The sequence below is a fragment of the Telopea speciosissima genome, chromosome 8 (genome assembly GCF_018873765.1).
Source record: "Telopea speciosissima isolate NSW1024214 ecotype Mountain lineage chromosome 8, Tspe_v1, whole genome shotgun sequence".
Taxonomy (NCBI): Eukaryota; Viridiplantae; Streptophyta; class Magnoliopsida; order Proteales; family Proteaceae; genus Telopea; species Telopea speciosissima.
The window spans coordinates 65126014-65149945 of record NC_057923.1 but is presented as its reverse complement, the minus strand read 5'-3'; the positions used below and the strand labels follow the sequence as shown (position 1 = coordinate 65149945).

At 40.2% G+C, this 23932-nt stretch overlaps 1 protein-coding gene across 6 annotated transcripts in view; it reads left to right on the top strand.

Moving 5' to 3' along the window:
* Nucleotides 1–23932, top strand: part of LOC122671317 (membrane-bound O-acyltransferase gup1) — a 137947-nt gene that overhangs the window by 22645 nt on the left and 91370 nt on the right. For 5 of the 6 annotated variants that reach the window (XM_043868461.1, XM_043868462.1, XM_043868463.1 and 2 more), the window contains 4 exons: nucleotides 13845–14026; nucleotides 14115–14163; nucleotides 14351–14454; nucleotides 14560–14624. In XM_043868461.1, coding sequence (XP_043724396.1) covers nucleotides 13845–14026; nucleotides 14115–14163; nucleotides 14351–14454; nucleotides 14560–14624 — 400 coding nt within the window. Of the gene's footprint in view, nucleotides 1–7190; nucleotides 7199–13844; nucleotides 14027–14114; nucleotides 14164–14350; nucleotides 14455–14559; nucleotides 14625–23932 lie in introns of those variants that run through there. The other variant, XM_043868465.1, reaches the window with a different exon arrangement.

The window sequence follows — 23932 nt, the reverse complement described above, 5'->3', positions numbered from 1 at the left end:
TAAAAGGGTAGATGGGCATTAAAAGAGTAACTTGGGTGGGCATTAAAAGTGTAGATGAGCATTAAAAATGGATCAAACCGAGATATCGACCCGGGATCTGAGATCTCGACGAGATATGGACAAGATGGCTAATAAAAATGGTTCAAAACGAGATATTGAACCGAGATCTGAGATCTCGGCGAAATCTCATACTTTTGAAAATTGCCTTAAGTCTCGTCTCATTTTTCAAAAAACTGAGAAACTCGGCGAGATCTCGCGAGGTCTCGAACTATGACGTAGACAATCAAGGTAGTAATATGGCTGTCCGTCTTCTTAATAAACAAAGTATGATCTGCATTACTTTGTCTATAACCAATGGATACCGTGGCTTTATGAAATCAACCAAACCAGCTTTGGAGATGTAGATCCTATGATTGGTCAGCATACCAAAGGAAGAAGAAGAACCAAGCATTGAACCAGGTCCTAATGGGCCAGAACAGGACCAGCTCGAGCCAGCCAAACAAGACCAGATCGAGCTAGCCCAGCTTGCCTTCTAGAAGACCCAAGTTGCAGCCCCACGATTTTGACAAGGATGCTGGTCTTTGACCAGTCAAATCCTAGTTGTTTAGTTACTAAATTTATTAGTTTCTGTTTTGATTATTCTTGTATGTGGCTGGATTATAAAGCTTTAGTAGTTCCTAATTCTAGTTAGTTTCTAATTTTCTACCTTCTATTTTGTAAGCTTGCCTAAGCTATTGATAAGCCCCCTATTGTAAGGGAGGATCACAATTGAATAACAGAATTTTCAAGCCATGCTTGCTATCGGTTATGGGAGAACATTCCCTGTTCAATGGCTGGGATAGCTGTGGGTGAGAGGCCCAGGGCTGAGAAAACCCATCTTTACCCCCTTTCTCCTATCTTCTATCAGCCACCTCTATCTCGAGTTCCCTTCTCCTTTATTTCTTTTGTTCTCTTTTGCTGTTTGAAGATTTCTGCCCCTTCAATTGTGACTGCTGCAAGCTACTGTTGCTGTGCAAGAAGGCTCTGTATAAGTGTTGTTGAAGATCAATTTTCAAGCCTGTTTAGACCACTTGAACCTTGCTGAACCTGGGCCTTGTCTACTGATTTCGATCCCCTGTGGTTTCTAATTCTGGGATTCAATCACAGCAGGGTTTTGAGAGTTTGTTCTACTCTCTAAGAGGGCCACTCGATCCCTGCTGGGCCCCCTAACTCCTGCTCCTATTGCTGCCTCTGCAAACCTCACTCGAACCAGATTTGAGACCCCCTTTTGTTCTGTTGTTGTTGCTATTTGAAACCGTACTAATTTGCCTTCCTGATTTGAACTTTATTCTCAGATTTGACTGCTTATCTTCCCTACCTAAGTCTGAATTTTTCCACTTGAATTTATTGGAGTTTGAGGACTATTATTGGGACTGTTACCTTTGGTATACAGTCTACATTACCTGGGAGACTCTTTCAATCCATACAGAGCTCGTTTTAGTTTACAGACTATCCCATTGGTTTCCTGGGATGCAAATCCAGGTGGAATATCCATGTACACCTCTTCTTCAAGCTCACCATGGAGGAATGCATTCTTGACATCCAACTACTGAAGATCCCATCTTAGGTTGACTGCACAGGAAAGAATAACTTGAACTGTATTCATTTTGGCTACTGGTGCGAAAGTCTCCTGATAGTCGATCCCATATGTCTGTGTGAATCCTCTAGAAACCAATCTTGCTTTGTATCTGTTAACTGTTCCATCAGCCTTTTGTTTAACTGTGAAGACCCATTTACAACCTATAGATTTCTTTCTTGGAGGAAGATGTACCAAATCGCACGTGTCATTCTTTCCAAGAGCCCTCATTTCTTCGTTCATTGCCTCATTCTATCTTGAGTTAGCCAGGGATTCCTGCCAGATATTAGGAATGGAAACAGAAGACAAAGAAGAAATAAAAGTATGGGATGGAGAAAGAGAATCATATGAAAGAACATTAGAAATGAGATGTTGAGTACAAGTTCTTTTGAGTTTACGAGGCTTGGATCACTAGAGGGGAGAGATAGAGACTCACTAGACACAGTAGGAACTTGTGCAGAACTTGAATCCGGTAAGGCCGATTGGCTAGGTGTGATGGTGGTGGTCTTGGTTACTTGCCTTTTGCTCTTCTTTCTTCGAGTGCGAACAAAGACTTTGAGAGCACAAGTAACCGTGGGCTGCTGTTCCTGCCCTGTCATACTTTCTTTGAGCTCTTCATCCTCCATCGGTATTTCTATGGGATTAAATAACCACATCTCTTCCCTAGGATAAGACTCCCCCTAAAGAGGTTAGTAGGAGAAAAAAAAGGCTCAGATTCTTGAAAGACCACATCTATGGTTATATACATCTTGCGCGAAGGGGGATGGTAGCACTTGTAACTATTTTGAGTGGTAGAATAACCAAGAAAATATGCTAGAGTCCTTGGAATCAAACTTGCCACCAACCTGATGGTTGCGAAGCAAAAACCACACAACGAAACTCCTTTGTTGGGACTATAAATGAGGATGAACCCAGGAGAACGTCAAGAGGGCAGCGAGATGCCAACATACATGACGAGATCCTATTAATAAGATAGGTAACCAGGAGAACTGCATCACCGCAAAATTGTGGAGGAACTGTCATCGCAAACATGAGGGAACGAGCTACTTCCAAGAGATGGCGATTCTTTCTCTCAGCAACAACATTTTGGGTAGGGGTGTTAACACAGCTAGTCTGAGGATTATCCCATGGTCAGATAAATACAATTGGAGAGAACCATCCGTATACGCTTTACCATTATCTGTTCTAAGAATCTTGATCTTGTCATCAAATTGAGTGTGGACCATCTTATGGAAGGACTGAAAACAGGGAAAAACAAACCATCTATACCCTGAAATAGACATACATCGGGCAAGGCCCCACACATCAGAATGTATGACATCAAACGGAAACAAATTTCTATTATCAGAAATTGGATAAACCACTTTAGTCTGCTTTGAAAAAATGTAAGCATCACAAAAGAAACTATTGGGATTACATTGTTTAACCAAATCAAGGAAAAGCCTTGATAAAGTTCCTAAAGGGGGGGGGGTGACCCAAACGACGATGCCATCTGTGTAACTTCGATAACACAAAAGTAGACGAACCAGGGAGAGAAACAACAATAGTCAAAGTTGATGGAGAGTTCTCAAGCAAGTATAGACCACCATCCAATTTACCATTTCCAATCGTACGTCCCATTTTCAAGTCTTGAAAAATACAGCGAGATGGAAAAATGTCACTTTGTAATTTAAATCCAGAGTGAGACTACTAATAGACAATAAATTAATAGAAAAATTAGGGACATGGAGAACATATGAAAGAGATAAATTTGGGGAACACTTGATGCCATCTGTGTAACTCCGATAACGCAAAAGTAGACGAACTAGGGAGAGAAGCAACAATAGTCAAAGTTGATGGAGAGTTCTCCAGCAAGTATAAACCACCCTCCAATTTACCATTTCCAATCGTACGTCCTGTTTTCAAGTCTTGAAAAATACAGTGAGATGGAAAAATGTCACGTTGCAATTTAAATCCCGAGTGAGACTACTAATAGACAATAAATTAATAGAAAAATTAGGGACATGGAGAACATATGAAAGAGATAAATTTAGGGAACACTTGATGGATCCTTTTTCAGAAACAGATGAGAGGGATCCATCAGTAACACGAACTCGATTGGTACCTGACAAAGGGTAATATTGATAAAAATGAGTAGGAGGCCCAATCATATGCTCGGTGGCACCTAAGTCGATTATCCAAGGAACGAAATGACCAAGGCACAATGACCACCGAAAGAAATACCTGAATTGGAAGGAGAAGAGTTAGAGGACTGTGGCTAGGTAGTGGCAAAAGTAGCACTCGTACATGGCGCTGATGAAGATGTGGTTGCGAGCTGGGACATCAGACGATGCAGGGTAAGTAGCTCCTCCGAGGAGTGGGAGAAATTTGTAGACGCATCATCAGTGGCAGAGTGATTGGCAGCAACACCAGTGGGACGACCCTGCCCACGACCCCGAGAAAGTGGAGGACGCCCATGTAACTTCCAGCATTTGTCTTTGGTATGGTGTTCTTTCCCACAAAAATCACACTTCACATTCTCTCAGGAACAAAAGTATCAGCAGTACCACGATTAACAGTTCCTTGGGAAGAGTTCTCATGAGAAGGAAGGCCAGGAGAGAGAGGCTGCGGTGAGTTTAGGGTTCCATGAGCAAGGCTATTAAGGTTTGGATCCCAATGTTGATTCTTGCTCTGATACCATGTTGGATTTGGGGAATTAAACATATGTCAATGAGACACAAGCCCTCTTTACTTATAATAAAACTTATGACGTAGACGTTACAATTATACCCTTAGGGCAGCACATGGACAAATATACCCTTGTACCCATATTACAACAGCTGGGTAAACTTGGGTTGTAATTATTTGTCAGTTGCAGCTAGGGGTGTCAATGGGTCGGGTTGGGCCGGGCCTACCTAAACCCTGACCCTGACCCTAGAGGTCTAAACCTTGACCTTGACCTTGACCCAACCCTGGCAGGGCCAAGAAACCCTCAACCCTGACCCGACCCTGCCAGGGTTTTTCTCTGGCCCGGCCCGGCCCGACCCGACCCTGATTGACCCTGTCTTGACCCTGTTTTAACCCTGTCTTGACCCTGATTGATATATATCAAAGAATATATCTAAAAAAAACCTGAAAAATTCTTTAAAGAATAAGAATAAGATGGGAAGGAGAGTGAGGGAGAGAGGGACTTGTAAATTTAAAAAAAATTAATTCACAAACATCTATAAAAATCCATAAATGAAAATATTGCCATAAACATACATAAATAAAAATACTCTCACAAACATCCATAAATAAAATACTTCCACAAACATCATAAAAATACTACCACAATCATCCATAATAATCTACCACAAATATCCATATAAATACTGCCACAAACATCCATAAAAATACTACTGCTACAATCATCCATGAATAAAAATACTGCCACAATCAACCATCAATCACAGCAGCATCCATGATCCGTCTCCATGATATGCTTGAATCTAAGGGTCCTGGAAAAAAAAAATGCCCAAAATAAGGGAAAAACTCTATTAATACAAGCAGATGTCAAAGAAAATATTAGCTAATAAGAACTATTGTTTGGATACAAGTCCTTACCAGTTCACGCCAAATAAGTGTGCATTATCATCCATCAAGTCAAAGTTATAGTTGCATCATCACAATCATTGTTAGTAGTTGAAAAAAAACACATTTAACAAATGAACAAATCAATAAACTTAATCATCATTCATAATGTTATTATTATTATTGTAATTAAATGATATAAGGGAATTTAAAAGGTTGTTACCTGATTCGATCTTCTCAAGGTCAATTAAGTTCTCTTCAACATCAACTGAAACCGGTGCCTGTCGTAGCCAATCTTGTGTACATACCGATGCCTCTACCATCTTAGGTGTCAAAGAGCCACGGAACTGGTCTAAAATCCTACCACCGGTGCTAAAAGCACACTCTGAAGCAACACTTGAGACAGGAATCGCCAAAACATCCCTTGGCATCTTACTTAGAACCACAAATCTTGTACTATTGACCTTCCACCAATTCAAGATGTCAAAAGAATTGAGTTCATCCTCCTTCTCAATACCTTCCAACAAATATTTGTCTAAGTCAGATGTCACATGGAAACGCTCCTCCTCTTCTAATGCATTATGAAAACCCTTTCCGAAAATTCATCATCATCATCATCTATTGATGAACCATCAAAAGAGGTCGTAGATGAATCAACTCTCACTGTACTACTTGTCGACCCCTGCATTTGGTAATGTCTCAAGAGACGATCCATGACATTTTTAATCCTCTCAATTTTCTCTTCCACCTCATGTTGAGAATATAATTTTGAATAGCAATATTTCACATATCTCAACTTAAATCGTGGATCAAGAACATGAGCAACAACCAACATAATATTCATTTTGTCAGTGCCACTACCACCCCAATATTTGTCAAATTTTTCTTTCATTGCCAATGACATATCCCGAATCATGTCATCTTCACTTCTTGACCACTTGTTCAACTGTGATTCAATCACACTAATCTCTTTGAAGTAAAGATTTGAAGTAGTAAAAAGAGACCCAGACAATCTTGTAGTTGCATTGTAAAAAAACTCCAACATCTTGCATAAAACTTTAGCTCTCTCCCAATCATGAGTAGTTGGGACCCCATCCTTGCACTCCATAGTAAAGTTTGGGTCTCTATCTTCTACACATTCAAAAGCTTTTTGAAACTCCAAAGCAGTTTGCAACATAAGATATGTAGAGTTCCAACGAGTAGAAACATCTAAACTCAAAGCTTTCTTACACTCAATCTTTTCTTGCTCACAACATAATCTAAACTGCTGTGACCTTGATAGTGAACGCCTTACATACTTCACTACGGAACGAACTCTACTTACAACATCTCCACAATCCTCATGACCTTTCTTGACAATCAAATTCAAAATATGGGCAGCACATCTCATATGAAAAAACTCACCACCCAACAATAACCCATTTTTCTTATTAAATCTTCTCTTTAAATTTCGAATTGCAACATCATTACTGCTTGCATTGTCCACAGTAATACTACACAGTTTATCCAACCCCCAATCAATCAAACACAGCTCAAGGGCAGTACTAAGTGCTTCACCAATATGTGGTGATGGGACTGCGCAAAAGTTAATGATTTTCTTTTGCAATTTCCAATTTCGGTCAATGTAATGTGCTGTGAGGCACAAATAACCAAGATTTTGGATAGAAGTCCACATATCTGTGTTGAGGGACACCCGTTGAGCAGTTCTCTTAAACAAATCTTGCAACTTCTTTTTCTCCCCCAGATACAATTGCAAGTGATCTTGTGCCGCAGTGTTACGGGTCAAATTATTAAACCTAGGCTGTAAAGCCTTGCAAAAATCTCTAAACCCGTCCTGCTTTACAAATATAAATGGCAATTCATCCATAATAATCATGCGAGCAAGCGCCTTTCTACACAATTCATAATCAAATTTCCAAGCTAAGATACTAGTGATTGTACTCTTACCATCACTCGTGTCAACTTTAAAATCCAAAAGTTTTTGCTTCTTATTTTTTTCACTACTTGGACACAGTAGACATCTATCCAAATGTTGTTTTAGTGAACTAGTACCATGTTCACTTGCACAACCAAATTCCTTGTGGCAATACTTGCATGTACACTTAGTAGTTTTTGAACCACTGGGAGGTATAACTTTAGTGAAGTGATTCCAAACACTAGATGACCCTATAGTGAGGGGATTAGAAGATACCTCAGAAGCATTAGAGTTTGGTTGTGCCTTTGTAGAGCTTGTCACAGGATCCTTAGAGCTTGATTCAACTGGATTTGAATTTGGATGATTTGAACTTGAGTTTGGCTGCCTTGGATTTGAGTTTTCCTCCATTGAGATTTGTACAAATTCAAAAATCCAGACATGTGTAAGATCTTTGAAACAATAAGTTAAAGAAAATAGTGAAGAAGAAGGAGACTTGCTCTATATGATTGATACATGGTGTGAGTGATGAGCTCCCACTCAGATTGATACATTAACGAAGAAGAAGGAGACTTGCTCTATATGTAGATCTGATCTGAAAGCACCACTCTTTCACACCCATTATAAGAACCCTTCCCTCTCCACAAAAAACCATCTTATCACACCCTTATCCACTCTCTCTGTCCCTCCCTTCTCAAGCTAGTTCATCTAACACCGGTTAACTTTAGAAAAAAAAATTACTAAAATGAAACAAGAAACAAACTAGTCACTACCCAATACCCATTCATTTAAATTCTTTCCATGGTTTTTTCATTTTCACAGTACGGTATGGGGAAAAAATTGTAAATTTGGAGTCAATATTAGCTGCACTGACAAAAAAAGTAGTATTCTTTGTTATTACCTCTTGTATCCTTGTCTCTAAATTTGAGGGTTTGAGAGAAACAGGAACTTCAAAGGGAAATGAACTGTTGTTGTATGAAGCAGACATCCTTTGACATCCAATAGAAAATAAGGGACTTTTTTATATATATAAAATTGTCAACAAATGCTGAATCCCTCAAAACTTGCCTAGGCAGCCAAACCCAATAGACCCACGTTTAGATTTATTGTATAATTTATGATATATCGTTCAGAGCTGTGTAGAGAATCTTAGAAACCCAAGAACCTTGAATTTGAATGAACCAGTAGCAGGGCTGCAGGGAACCCCTGACTCCAGAATCCAAAAGCTTGATCTTTTATAGTGTAGTCCTTCTTATGTGAGATTAAAATCCCTTGTTCCTGACTATTAAACTTCACTTATTGCCTCAATTAACCATCTGATCTACTTCTCTACGCTATTAATTATATTTTAAAACCAAAGGGCCAATAGGGAAAATCTGCAAAGTGGAAAGTGGGTTGGTGGCTATGATCATCTTTCCAGTTCTAAATTTCTAATCTAGGCCGGCATGGGGCATGTCACAGTAGAGAACCCCATCAAAATGATAATTATATTTCAAAGAGCCGAAAAATCTCTGAATTCTGAAGCTTGAAGCTTCCCATTTCATTCTTTATTATTTGCTTCAATTCTCATACCCTTTAAAACCAGTCTCATTCTAAGCACACAAGACTACAAGAGTTGAGAAGTAAAGAAAGAGAGAGAGAGGGGTTCCCCAGAAGAGCCTCTCTCCTCTCGTTCTCTCTCTCTTAGCTAAAATTTTCCGCCGAACAGAGACAAAAGCGGTTGGATTGGACTCCATTTCCTTTTCATTTCTTACACCTGTCGCCATGATTTCATTAGAGATAAGCAGTTTGTTTCGGAATCCACGTCTACAACGAGCTGTGGGGGCATTGCATCCGACGATTGCCGGAACGATTCAGAAGCGTTGGTTCTTAAAATAATAAAATAGTTGCTATTGCCGCAATTCTTATGGCTGGTGTTGTAGCAAGACAAATATATCACAGATTCACAGAGAACATGCATTCAAACTTCAAAGATTTAAAAAACAATAAACACAGACGCTGATCAAGAGAGATGCATTTCAGATCTGAATCCACGCATACTAGCAGCACTGTTGCGAGGATGGGGAAAGACCCAAATAAAAATGAAGTGCTGAATATTAGAACATACCTTGATGCGAATCTGGGAAGGAGGAACTGAGGAAGAAGAAGGCTGCGAGTCGTCGAGCGGCGGCTTTCTCAGCTTCTCGTGGATGAAGAAGAAGAACGGGAAGACTGAAAATGTGAAAACTGAAAATGAAAAGGGAATATGGCCATATGGGATTAGGGTTATTTATCACTCTTATGGGTATTTTGGTATTTTCAGCCATTTAAATGCTTATAAAGAATTCAGGGTCGGGTCCGGGCCGGGCCGGGCTAGGCCCGCCGCCTTGAGCCCGACCCGACCCTGCCAGGGTCAGCCAAAATCTCAACCCTGACCCGCCCTTCTGGCTGGTAGATTAGGGTCGGGTTCGGGCCGGGCTCAGGGCGGGTTCGGGCCAGCCGGGTATTATTGACACCACTAGTTGCAGCTGACTAAAAGCTTAGTATTGGGCAAATATGAAGCCCATAGTGGCTTTGCTCCGTGGATGTAGGCAACTTGCCGAACCACATATATCTTGTCTTGTAGGTATATGGAGTGTATTGTTTGTAGGATGGGTGTGCAAACCAGGTAGAGTGGTAAACCATGCCATAAGGTTATGGGTGCCTGTGGCTGGGACTTGGGAGGCAGGATGTGTTACACAACTGTGTGTGTGTGTGTGTTGTAAATGCCGGAAGAGAACTGCCAACTTTGGTTGTGAGTTACGGAATGCACTAGTGACAGAAGAGTGGGGCCGACAGTCCAAAAGAAAGATTTTAAATACACTGACTCACCCCGCTCTTGGTGTCAGCCATAGTCCAACATTTATTTCTTTCTCATGTTTTGCTTTGAGTAGGATAAGTAGGAGATAGGCTAGTTATTTTTGAACTCTATTTTAATTTTAGAGTGGGATTGGGAGATATAGTTTGAGTCAGTTGGGTTTTACATTCCAGTTAGGGAGTCTCAGTTTTACAACTTTAAATATGGGCATTGCTTGTAACCGATGGACAGATTTTAAATATAGAAAGTTGATATTGTTTTTGTTTTTTGGCTCAAGGTGAGTGTGGCGTAACTCTCTCCCCCTACAGCTCTGAGTTCCTTCTCAGATATTTTCCCCTTCTCTTACTGGCCCTCCACCAATTTGGATCTTCCCTTGTCAAAAACTCAAAATTGTTAAGATCAGCAACTTATGTCATATCCTTATCAATGCATATGCCTGGTTTTCTAAGTCCGGAAGAATCTTAGCTTGAGGCTGGAATTTTTTTAGGCATGTAGCCCCCCCCCCCCCTTTTTTCATTTGGCAAGTGTATACCAAACGGGAGTTCATCATGTGGTAAAATCAGGCTTAAAAAATGGTTGAAAAGTGAATCTTTTGAAACATGGTTTGATGTCTGGTATGGTAGGGGCAATAGTCTAGTACATGGTTGATGTAGATAAAAAACACTGTTCACATGAACAGTGTCACAGCCCCTTGATTTGGCTTGGTGAGAATATTCCTAGAAGAATCGTGGGGCAGATCAGTCCTTAATTATTAGCTACTTCAAGTTTTTAAGTGAAGGGTATAAATGTCAATTTCAATTGACAAATTTTGAATTGCAAGTGCTGGTCGAATGACATCTTTGTTGGGGACCACATGAAGATTTCGGCTGCGCCTTTTGGAGAGAGAAGATTTTATTTTGGTGCTATTTTCTTTCCGTCCCAGTTATTTAAAGTAGTTTCTATTTTCATGTTGCAAGTCTATAATATTAAGTTTCTATTTTCTTTTAACTTGAGGTGCAAGCATAGTCCTGTATATATTTGTAATAGCATTTAGAAGCCCCCACGATTTTAAGAAGATGAATGAAAAATTGCTTTTGAGCACTGATTTCTCCTTGTCAAATTGAGTGACAATGAAGGGCTGAAGGAGCTTGGCTGAGAGAGCCTAATCCACCTATGCCCTACCTTCTAATTCTCTTCTTCTCCATTCTCTCCATCCCAATCGAGATTCCCTTGTGCTGCTGTGTTATTGAAGCTGTTACTACCACTGAGAAGATCATTTGAAGGTTGCTGCTGCTCTCCAATCTCAAGCCCAGGCTGTGCTGCTGCTGTAAAAGCACCTTCATTAAGGGTATTATGGGCATTTAGTTAATATTTGGGCGATGACATCATCATGTAACTGTTCTCAGCTAACGATAGGGGTATGTTTGTAAGAATCTTTCAAACTACAAAGGAGGTTTGTGAAATAGATGAAACTCCAGGGGTGATAGACGTAATTGTTTGAAACCCCAGGGGTGGTAGACGAAATTTTCCTTAAATAATAAAGATAACTAAACAGGACTGGATTTAAATAACCTATCCAGCATTACTAAAACACTAAAATAAAGGAAATAAGAACTGGATATGAATAGTAAATGTGAACAGTAATCACAGGCTGTCATGACAGCTAAGTGGCTGTGACTCTGCCAAACTCACTGTCATGTTGGTTGTGACATCTGTTTTTAAATTTCAGGTTTCTTATTGGGGTAAAACGTTGTGTTTGACCCTCTTTCAGTTGAGTTTTCTATGACCTGCTTGAGGCATTTTGAGCATATGTCAGGTCTCCATATCAAACTTTCTAAATCTCTCCTGTTCTTGGCTGGGGTTCTGAGGAAGTAAAGGCTTGCTTGAAGGACTTGACTGGGTTCTCTACTTCTCTTTAGGTCTTCTGTCCGTCAAATACCTTGGTTTACCTTCGATCCTGTCCAGATTGACTGCCCATCACTATACCCCCATGTTAGACCTTATGCTTAAGAGACTCCAGCTTTGGACGGGCAAGTTATTGTCTTATGCTGGCCGTCTTGAGTTGATCAGATCTGTTCTTTAGTTCGCTTATATCTACTGGTCTGGCATCTTTAGATTGCCACAGGATATTATTGGGAAGCTTGAAGCTCTTATATGTTCCTTTCTCTGGGAAGGATTAGGCTGTCCTAGATTTTTGCATCCCGTCAGTTGGGCCTCTGTTTGCTACCCTAAAGATGAGGGAGGTCTTGGGTTAAGACCGTATCAAAGATGGCAACTCTCCTGGTATCCTCAAGTTGATTTGGAAGATAGTGATTAAGAAAAAAAGCATTTGGGTTGACTGGCTCTAATCTAGACTCCTCCGAAATGACTCTATTTGGATTGTCCTCTTATCTCTGACGCTTCTTGGGGTTGTAGAAAGAATTTGAAGCTTCGACCTCTTGTTTATGGAGTTATCTACTCTTTGATTGGTGATGGCACCTCCACTAGTTTAAGGCTTGACCTCTTGCATCCCAAGGAGTCCTTCATTTAATTGGTGATAGAGCCATCTACAGTCTGGGTTTTGACAGGTTGGCCAAGGTATTGGATCCCCCCTCCCCCAGCTCTCCTCTATTTGGTCTGCCCTGTGGGGTATCCCCCGAAGACCAAATGGTAGTGGTGACATTTTCTTTGTTTGACTCCTCCTCGAGGCTCTTCAGTTCCAAGCCGGGCTTGGAATCTTCTCCAAGCTAGAGGCCCTGTTATTCCCTGGTGTAACCTGGTTTGGTTCAAGCGCCTCATTCCCCGCCATAGTTTCACTACATGGCGGGCCCTTTCTCACTGCCTTCCCACACAGTCTTTCCTTTTTCTGAGGCACATCCCTGTTCCTCACTCTTGTTGCCTTTGTTGGAATGCCACTGAAGATGTTGCCCACCTCTTCTTTGACTGCCCCTTCTCCTCAAGGATTTGGATCTGCCTCCTTTCTGGATGTTGGCCTCAGAGAAGAAGCCTCTTGCCATTTGAGCGTGTATGGATCTGGGTGGACATGACTTTTGGTGGTTACTCATTATGCAATGATGTGGGTAAGCTTGCTTTTGCTGCCTCTATATATCACATTTGGATGGAGCACAACCTCAGACGATGGACTTCCAAATCTAGATATTTCCAGCAGATTTGGGACACTGTCCTCTTGAATGTCAGAAGCATGTTGTCTGTGACTCCCTCAAGATGTGTTGACTCTCATAGAAATAGGCTCATTGTTGCCTCTTGGGGTCTCCCCCATTCGTTCTAGTATGGGTGTGGCTTTGTAATGTTGTATTTGTTCTTTTTTTCTGTTTGTTTCTCTTTCCCCCTTCTTCTAAGGGGGCCCTGTATCTTTTCTCCTTTTGGCATTGAATTATTTTTTCGCCTTCCCCAAAAGAAAAAAAAAAGAGTTGTGATCCCTAATTCCACCAACTATTTGGTGGAGCATGTTGTTTGCGAGGAATGGTAGAGCATTTGGTTACCATTTGCGATCTTATAGAGCCATAGCTGAACGTAGTGCTTTGGAATTCTTGCTGTAAAGAATTTGAAACCTATCAAGTACAGAGATTTAGGTCAATTAGGCTACTTCTTTGTCTTAATAATGTTTTAGCTTTTCAAAGTATTGAAACATTTTCTTTTTCTCTCCTTTTTTTTTTTGGGTAAGGAGCATCTGTAACCCTTTTTTGGGCGGTTACAGGCGGTATTATGAAAGAAGAATTTTATATGCTGGCAGTAGTAGTTTTGCTAATATCTAATGAAGCTCAATGTTATTTTAATGTTTGTAATTTTTAGCTGTGTTTGTGCACAGATGAGTTTATATCACTGCACATAATTTCAACCCCCAAATTTTTATATTCAGTGGTACTGGCAGGTTTACACTTAGAATACATCAATTACTCAAATAGAGATCTCCATTACTATTCGGTCTTACTTGCAAATATTTTCTGTAGGATGTGTCAGATTCTCAATGGAGAAACTTCCGTGGAAACTTACCTGTTCTTACTCTTGTTATGGTGATCTTCATATTAGTGGCAAATATCTTGAGAGCAAAATATTGTTTAAAATCAAAGGGAATGTCAATTGTTTGGCTGTCTCTTTCTTTGAGTTATTTGTCATATCTTCATGGAGCTTGGTATGTATTTTCCTCCCAAAAAATGTTGAGATTTCGTCTTTATCTGATGAATGGAGTTTCCCTAACTTCTCTGTCACTAAACTTGCAGTGTAATATTCATCATTTCAATTGCCTCAGCTAACTATTTTCTAGTAAAGGTTTGTCTCTTGGAAGTTTTGTACACTGAATTTCAGGCTTTTCAGCTAGTTTTGCCATGCATGTATTTTACATGTAAAAGAAAAATCTTTTACTTGGGTTCAGCTAACACTCATGATTATCCTTCTTAAATCATGCAGTAACGGTTTCTAATCCTCATCATATTTTACTAATTATGTGTTTCTGCAGATATTTTCACAATCAAAGTACTTTCTTCTTGTGCTTTGGATATTCAACATTTTCTTTCTTCTGTGCAACCGTGTTTATGAAGGATATTCATTCTCCATCTTTGGGTTAGTAATCAGCTAGAGTAATTGGTTACTACTGTACCCTTAAAAAGAATCAATGTATTATTGATGGCATCTCGTTATTTTGTAACTGAGTTTTCTTTAAGGCAGACAACGTTTGGCTTTTCTGGATAGCTACCGTGGCACCTTTAGATGGCATGTTTGCTTTAACTTTGGTACGTTCTTATTTGGGACATAAATCCATTTTTTTTTTGTTTTCCTCTTTTTCTTGGTAGCAGAGGGACATATTCTACCCTTTCAAGATTTAATTTCATTTACATTCAGAGTCTTTCTTACTGTTAGCAGAACAGCTTAGAATGCAATGCTTGAATGATCAAAGAGATTAAGTCAAGCTCTCTATTTATAATAATGAACGAGATTACAAAAGGACAGAATTGCCCCTACTCTAGCCAACTCTACTAAGAGAGTCGGAAGTACATAAATAAAGCATAAATAAAACACCCAAAAGACCAAAATACCCCCACGGTATTCTGGTGTACATAATGCAACACTCCCCCTCAAGTTGGAGCATAGATGTCAAACATGCCCAACTTGATCAAAATAGGATGAAACACTTTTCCTAACAATCCCTTAGTGAAAATATCAGCTAGCTGATTTGCAGACTTCACAAAAGGAACACAAATCACCCCTCCTTCCAACTTCTCCTTGATGAAATGCTTGTCAACCTCAACATGTTTAGTGCGATCATGTTGTATTGGATTATGTGTAATGCTAATTGCAGCATTGTTGTGACAATACAACATCATAGGAAGACTAACATGAACACCAAGATCTTGCAATAAACCCTTGAGCAATAACAACTCACAAATGCCTTGTGCCACGAAATTCTGCTTCAGCACTAGAACGAGCTACCACATTCTGCTTCTTGCTCTGCCAAGTGACGAGATTACCACCTAGAAAGGTGCAGTGCCCAGAGATACACTTGCGTTTAGGAGAACCAGCCCAATCAGCATCAGTGTAGGTCTCTATCCGTAGGTGATTATGCGGAGACAACAAAATGCCCTTTCCAGGAGCTTACTTCAAGTAGTGAAGGATACGAAGGACAACCTCCATACGAGAAGAGTAGGGATAATGCATGAACTGGCTCACAAGGCTTACTGCGATGGCAATGGCTGGACGAGTATGTGAGAGATAAATCGGTTTCCCTACTAACCTTTGGTACCGGTCCTTATCAATAGGTTCACCCTCCTTTTCTTTAAGCCAGACATTAGCATCCATAGGAGTATCGGAAGGATGACACCTTAACAAACCAGTTTCTGATTACAAATCTAGGATATACTTCCGTTGGGAGAGAAAGATGCCCTTTGAAGACCTAGCAACCTCAATTCCAAGGAAGTACCTCAACTTTCCCAGATCCTTGATCTCAAACTCCTGTCCAAGAAAAGCCTTCAGACGACTGGTTTCACCACCAGCATGTCCGGTTACAATAATGTCATCAACATAGACTATGAGAATGGTGATCTTTTGACCAACCGTTTTTATAAACAGAGTATGATCAACATTATTCTGTCTATAACCTACAAAATTCATAGCCTTGTGAAATTGCCCAAACCAAGCTCGAGGTGGCTGCTTCAGCCCATAGAGTACAAGTTTCAACTTGCACACTTTGCCTTGGGTTTTGTCACAAGAGAACCCTGGTGGAATATCCATATAAACCTCCATATCCAGTTTTCCATTGAGAAATGCATTGTTCACATCCAGCTGTTGGAAATCCCATCCCAAGTTCACGGTACAAGACAATAATACTCTGATATTGTTCAGCTTTGCAACTAGTGCAAAGGTCTCCTGGTAGTCAATCCCGTATGTCTGAGTGAACCCCTTTGCCACAAGTCGTGTCTTATATCTATCCATAGAGCCATCCACCTTCTGTTTCACCATAATTACCCACTTACATCCGACTGGTCTTTTCTTTGGTGGAAGAACCACAAGCTCCCATGTATCATTTTTCTTTAAGGCTGTCATTTCTTTCAATCATTGCTGCCTTCCACTTTCCATCTGTAAGAGCTTCCTGCCAATTCTGTGGAATATGCACAGAAAAAAGAGAAAAAACAAAAGTATGGATTGATGGAGAAAGAGAGTTATATGAAACAACATGAGATATGGGATGCTGAGTACAAGTCCTAGTACCTTTGCGAAGGGCAATTGGTAACTCAGGAGAAGGGATCTCACCAAATGAAAGGGTAGGCTTTGAATCTGGGATTTGCAACTGGATGGGCACTGGTGCTGTAGTGGATTGAAGCTGCTTATTTCTGGTACGGCTCTTTGTATAGACCTTCATAGTAGAATCATCAATCCTCCTCTAAAATTCACTAATGGTTTTCTGAATAGGAGTTTGTTACCCCTGAATTTGCTCCCCCGGAATTGGAATGTCATTATTATTTATCTTGTAGCCTCCCCCTATATGGGATCCATAGTGGGACCCGTAGAGGGAGGAACAAGACTAGACTCATCATGGGTATACTAAAGGGGGCCTCTCTAGTCAGCATATCTTCACTAAAGCTCTCCCCTTGAAGAGGTGGGGACTAATAATAGGAAAGATGTTCATGAAAAACAACATCCATACTCACCGTAGTACGTCAAACAGGTGGATAATAACACTTGTAGCCCTTTTGGGTGGCAGAGTACCCAAAAAAATGCAACGGAGCCTTCGAGGCTCAAGCTTACCAGGGGATCTAGTATCCCGGGCATAACAAACACTGCCAAACACCTTAGGCGAAACTATAGAGGAGGAGCCATGTAATAGCTCAGAAAGGGAACGAGAGGTAAGGAAACGAGGCATCCTATTAATTAGGTAAGCTGCAGTAAGGATTGCATCCCCCCAATATTGGGGGGGAACATTGTGAGCAAACATAAGTGCTCGAGCCACCTCTAGAAGATGGCGATTCTTTCTTTCAGCAACACCATTTTGGGTTGGGATATCAACACAGGTGGTCTGGTGTATGATCCCATGGGTAGCAAGGTAGGTTTGGAACTGACCTTCCAAATATTCTTTGCCATTATCACTCTTCAAAACTTTGAGAGTGGCATAGGACCCCACACATCAGTATGAACCAAATGAAATAAGGAAGAACTTCTTTTATTTGAAATAGAATAAGTTGAACGTGTTTGTTTGGCCAGAACACAAGCCTCACAAAAAAATTCCTCCTTATTACATTGTTTAACTAATGTTGTAAACAAAGTAGATAAAGTGCCTAAAGGGTGGGTGACCTAATTGGAAATGTCATTGCTGTAGTTCAGAGGAGAACGAGGAACTCTGATATCATTAAGCAGGTACAATCCACCATGCACTCTACCATATCCTTTCCCGTTACCAGGTTAAAAAATACAATGGGTAGGAAAAAAAAGTTACTTTGCAATTCAGATCTGTAGTAAGACTACTAATGGAAAGAAGATTAGTAGTAAAATTGGAATATGCAAAACTGAAGATAATGTAATAGAAGGAGAGCAACTAATGGATCCCTTTCCAGAAACAGATGAGAGGGAGCCATCAGCCACCCAGACTTTATGCTTGCTAGAAGTGGGATAATATTTTTGAAAAAGACTGGAAGAACCTATCATATGATTAGTGGCACCCAAGTCTATAATCCATGGAGTGGAGACAACCGATGCACAATTACCACCAAACGAAATACCTGAATGAGCAAAGTTGGAACCTGTTGGAGTGGAAGAGGTGGCAGGAAGTGATGTAGTAGAGACAGCAAAAGCTTGTAACATACGCCTGATAGCCTATAATTCTTCCTGGGATAGATCATTGTCAGTAGTGGGAGCTGTAGCTACACTTTCAGTTTAATGAGCTTTGTTTTTAGTTTTACCACGACCACGCTTGGCCTCAAAATTAGTAGGTTTCCCATGTAATTTCTAGCGAGTAGCCTTAGTGTGATGGGGTTTGTTGCAGTGTTCACACTTAACAGGCTCCTTGGAGGAAGCATTGCCATCGGGTATGGGAATGGGAGTGGGGCTGGAACCAGCTTGTAAAGCAGATCTATCAACAGTGGAAGTGTGCAACATAGCAGCCAGACGAGTCTCGTCAGTATGGACGAAAGCAAAGGACTGCTCTAATGTAGGGAAAGGAGATCGACTAAGTACTTGCACACGTATAGGATCATATTCAATAGTCAGACCTGCCAAAAAGTCATAGACACGAATTTTGGCTACGTGTTTGAGATAGGCAGCAATATCAGCTGCAGTGGAAGGCTGAAAATCTGAGTAATGATCCAATTGGTGCCATAAACTCTTTAGGGCAGCATAGTACTAAGAGACTGACAATTCCTTTTGTGTGGTGTCATGAATTTTCTTTTGAATCTCATACACCTGAGCATCATTCCCTACCTGCCCATAAGTCTCCTTGGCAGCACTCCATATTTGATGGGCTGTATCCAATAATAAATAATTGCTAGAGAGATTAGGTTGCATAGAGTGCAGCAAATAGGACATCACCATAGCATCATTGGAAACCCATCAATCTTGAAGAGGACTAGTGTCGGCTGGCATTGTCTCATTGCCGATAATATGTCTAGTAAGACCTTGACCAGCAATGGTCAAATAAGTAGATCTGAACCCCATTAAGTAATTTGTTCGATCGAGTTTAATAGGAGCAATGAAAGGTGGATACTCAGTCCCTTGCAGGCCGATTGGTTCTTGTCAAGTTTGTTCTCCAAGCCTCCTACATCTACTGGTCGGGTATCTATGGCTTGCCTCAGTCCACCATTCAGTCTTTGGAGACCCTCATGGCTTCTTTCCTTTGGAAAGGCACTGATGCCACTAGATTCCTCTGGCCTATTAGCTGGAACTTGATTTGTCATCCTTTACAGGAAGGAGGTTTGGGAATTAGAAGGATCAAAGATGTGAATTTTGCTGGCATTATCAAGCTTCTTTGGAAGATTGTTTCTAGGGCCAAGAGTATTTGGGTGGATTGGATATATTCAGGTCTTCTCCGCTCAGACTCTATTTGGTCAGTCCAAATACATTCAGATGCTTCTTGGACCTGGAGCAAGATTCTTGAGAATAGAGTTCTGACTCTTGGATCTATATGTTCTCACATTGGTAATGGGAATACCACCTTGCTCTGGCTGGACCACTGGCATCCTATGGGCATTCTGCTTCACCAGGTTACCCCTAGAATGATTTATGACTCGGGGCTTCCTAGAAATGCTTTGGTGGCTGATATTCTAAATGAAGATGGATGGGACCCCTCTGACTCCACCTCCCCTACTCTTACTTCTATTTGGGCTCTCCTTCCTACAATCTCCAGAAGACCTTTCAACAGGGAAGACTGTGTCTCTTGGATGCCTAGCACTTCGGGAAAGTTCAACACTAAATCAGCTTGGGACCTTGTCAGATTTAGCCTTCCGCTTTTCCCTTGGAGGAAACTTGTCTGGTACAAGCACCACATTCCAAGACACAGCTTCACGGTCTGGAGAGTCTTATCCAACTGCCTCCCAACGCAAGCTTTCCTCAGACACCGGCACATTATGGTCTCCCCCAACTGTGGCCTTTGTTGGAATGGGACTGAAGATACAAATCACCTCTTCTTTGGCTACCCCTTCACTCGCTCTATCTGGAAGGGCATCCTTTCCAAATGCTGGCCGTCAAACAGGAGGATTCTTCCTTTTGATCGTGAGTGGATTTGGGTTGATATGACTTTTGGTGGCTGTACTATCTATGATATGATTGGGAGATCGGCTTTCTCGGCGGCTATCAACCACATTTGGATGGAGAGAAATCTTAGGAAATGGACCTCCAAATCGAGATCAACCAGATTTGGGATTCCATCTCTTTTGAAATCAAAACTAAAATTAGTTTAGCTGCTCCCTCTACTTGTATTGACACCCCAAGGAACAGATTCATTGTTGTATCCTGGGGCCTTTCTTCTATCACCCTTATGCCAGCGGGCTCCGTTGTTTGAGCCTTTTTTGTTGGTCCTTGTCTCTTGTTTCTTCCCTCCTTTTTGAGGGCTGCTTTTAGTAATGAATTTTTTATTCACCCAAAAAAAAAAAAAAAAAAGATCTGAACCCAACATACTTGCATAAACCAATCAACAAAATCAACAAGGATGGATAAATAATTTAACAGACCCAGCAAGGGATTGATGCAGCCAGCCAAAGAGGAACCAGAAAAAATAGATCGATATTTGGAGAAATCAATCCTAGGAAGAGAAGACCTGAATTTTGCAGAAAATCTCAGTAGATGTGGCTGATATTAAGGTCGAGTGCTCCTCTGGTATGGATAGAACTCCCCTCAAAATATCAGCAAGAGGTGATAACCCTAACCCTAAAATCGATAAGTGTTAGGGTTTTAGAAAACCCTGAATGTTGAGATCGATGTAGGGTATAGGGGGCTTCAGTTGTTGATGAAGACTTGTGATAGATGCTGTCCTAGGCTGCTAGAATGGATCTCCAATATGAACAATCAATCTCCAGTGGTGATAGAGACTCGTTCTGCAAGAGGGAGAGAATCTCCAAAAATCTTAGAAGAAATGGAGGCAGCAGCTATTGCAAAAAGAATTCCTTTATATCATTGGTTGAAGAGGTAACATGCAGGGCAGCAACTTGATCATTTGATCACCTCATCAGTGCTGCCCTTTAATAAGGTTGAAAAACCAGAAAAAAAGAAGAAGAAGAGGCCGAGAGAAAGAGAAAAGAAGAGGAACAGAATGAGAAATGATGGGGGTGTTCTGAACCCTAGATCAGATTATTTGGCTCTGGTACCATGTTAGCAGAATAGTTTTGAATGCTATGCTTGAATGATCAAAGAGAACAGTCAAGTTCTCTATTTATAATAATGAATGAGATTACAAAAGGACAGAATTGCCCCTACTAGAGAGTCGGCAGTACATAAATAAAGCATAAATAGCACCCAAAAGACCAGAATATCCCCCTCACGGTATTCTGGTGTACGTAATGCAACACTTACATTTTGGTATTGCATTAGCTGGATCTTTGGAGCACCTTGATGATAGGTCTAAGGGTGGTAGTCAGGTCAAGCATTTTTAAACCTTTTGAGTGTGCATTTACATTTGGTATTGTAGCAGGAATACTAGGATACCAGAACTGAGAGGGTGCAGAGAAGAAGAGATGGAGAGGAGGAATGGGAGCTGTTAGTTGCAATAATCAAACATAACAGTCCCTCCCCCCCGCCCCCTCTTATTGTCTTTATTTATACTCAGATTACAAAGGAGGATTCATAATCATAGTAGGATCCACAAATAGAGAAACAACAGAAATTAGAAACTAAGCTAAACCTATTTGTAAACCATAATAAAAATAGGAGTTAACTGGGGAGGAATCTCGACTAGGATATTGGAATATCCTAGTCGAGATTATCTCCAGCCGTAATTACTTGATACACTTTAATAGGTATCTTAACTTCATTTCATTTCATTTTGCTGAATGTCTGAAAAATTTTCATAGGCTTAGGTGTAACGACCCCAAACCCAGGTAGGGTAAAAAGTCTGCCCTCACGGGCATTGATCAGAAATCACCTTTCACATATGTATAAATAACCCAATTCCCGTAGAATTCATACATACACAGAGGAAACTTAACACTACTGGAGTTGGGATTAAGACTAAGACATGACATATATATAACACTGGTGGCAATTGAACAAGTATTACAATGCTTTGTGAATTTAAACCTTATTGCAAAACATGTTCTTTGTCTTTCTCCCATCATAACTCTTATTGTTCACAAACACTTCTCTCAATCCTGTTCCCTAGGTTGGTATACCATGTACACTCACAATCCAAAGAGTCTGGAGCTGTACACACCTCTCCTCTGAACTCATCATCTGAAAAGAATGTTTATAATAGGGATGAGCCAACAGTTCAGTGAGGAAATCATGTTACAATACATTCAAGTGTTCATGTGCTTTCATATCAGTGTACATGTGTATTTATATTTAATAAGAACACAGGTTTACTGTTGGGTTAAGTCAAGTCAATAGTGTACTATCGAATGTGCACATAAATGTTGAGGTAAATTAGGCCTCACATCATCTTGGATAGATCACATGACCATGGGGACATGCTCTATCATTAACTCTCTTTACTAGACCACATGATCCATACATCATGCTCTAGAATTAAACGGTTTGCACTAGACCACATGATCCGTACATCATGCTCTAGAATTAAACGGTTTGCACTAGACCACATGAACTGTACACCATGCTCTAGAATTATCATTACATTATACCTCATCCAATACATAATACATCATCCAGTACATAACCCCCCTACTGGAAAGGGACAGTAGGCACAGAGTATTGTTATTGTATTAACTTTCATTTCATACATTTCATTATGTTTCTTTTTCTTTCCATTTCATGCTTTAGACATCATCATCATGTCATTACATACATTTAAATGATTATCATCTCTTCATTCCATACATTGCATCACATATCATTCTCATAACTATTCTCATACTAGAACATCAACATAAACGTATGACATTATTTACAAGCTCATCAATGCATGACATCGAAAGAATACATCATAACAACACTCGCATAAGCATCATCAACAACTGACATATACATATTCTTTACATACGCGTCACTAAACAGTATATCAATCACATATATACAATAGTTATGATTACCTTACATCCATATACATCTACATACATACAATCCTTTATAGCTCTTTCTTTTAATTATAAAACAATACTTAGACATCTCCCTCACATCATTCTACTCATACATGTATAACTATGTAAATAAGCAGTAACCAGTCATATCAGTATACAAATACATACAACCATATACATATGAGTCCCTCACAATACTCGTATACATATTCAATCAATGATACAAACATATAACAATACATAATGAATCCCTCACATTTTCAACATAAAGCTATTAAATCATATGAAACTGAATTAAATATAAAGATCCTTATAACATTTCCTCATAAATATAAACACACATTCGTACAATTATAGTACATTACAGTATATGATCCCTCACCTTTGCAATCACTTGGTGAGTATATGTAAGCACTCCTTTGAGAAACTGATGAAGCCCTTCTTCAAGTTCTTGCTCCAAATTCCTTTCAATCCACCTTTAATTCATGGCTTCAGTAACACAATATTTAGATCTCCTAATTTCTCCTCTTTTCTCCTTCAATTTCTTCTTTTAACTTCTTTTTCCTATGCTTTAGAAAACCTGATCTGAACTACCTTTAATTTCCCCTTCCTTTTGTCCAAGTCTAGAACTCAACAGCTTTAGGAATTTCCAGCAGCTATATGACTGTCCCAACCTTGCTACCACCTACTTAAGCATGCACATGGTGGCTGCCTCTTAAGGCCACCATGTGATGCACTAGTGTGCTTAGTCAAATCAGGTCCATGGCCGCCTCCTCCTTCTAGCCATGTTATTCACTGATGATATCATTTTGGTGGATGAGACAAAAGCAAGGATTAACACTAAGTTAGAGATGTGGAGATTGACCTTGGAA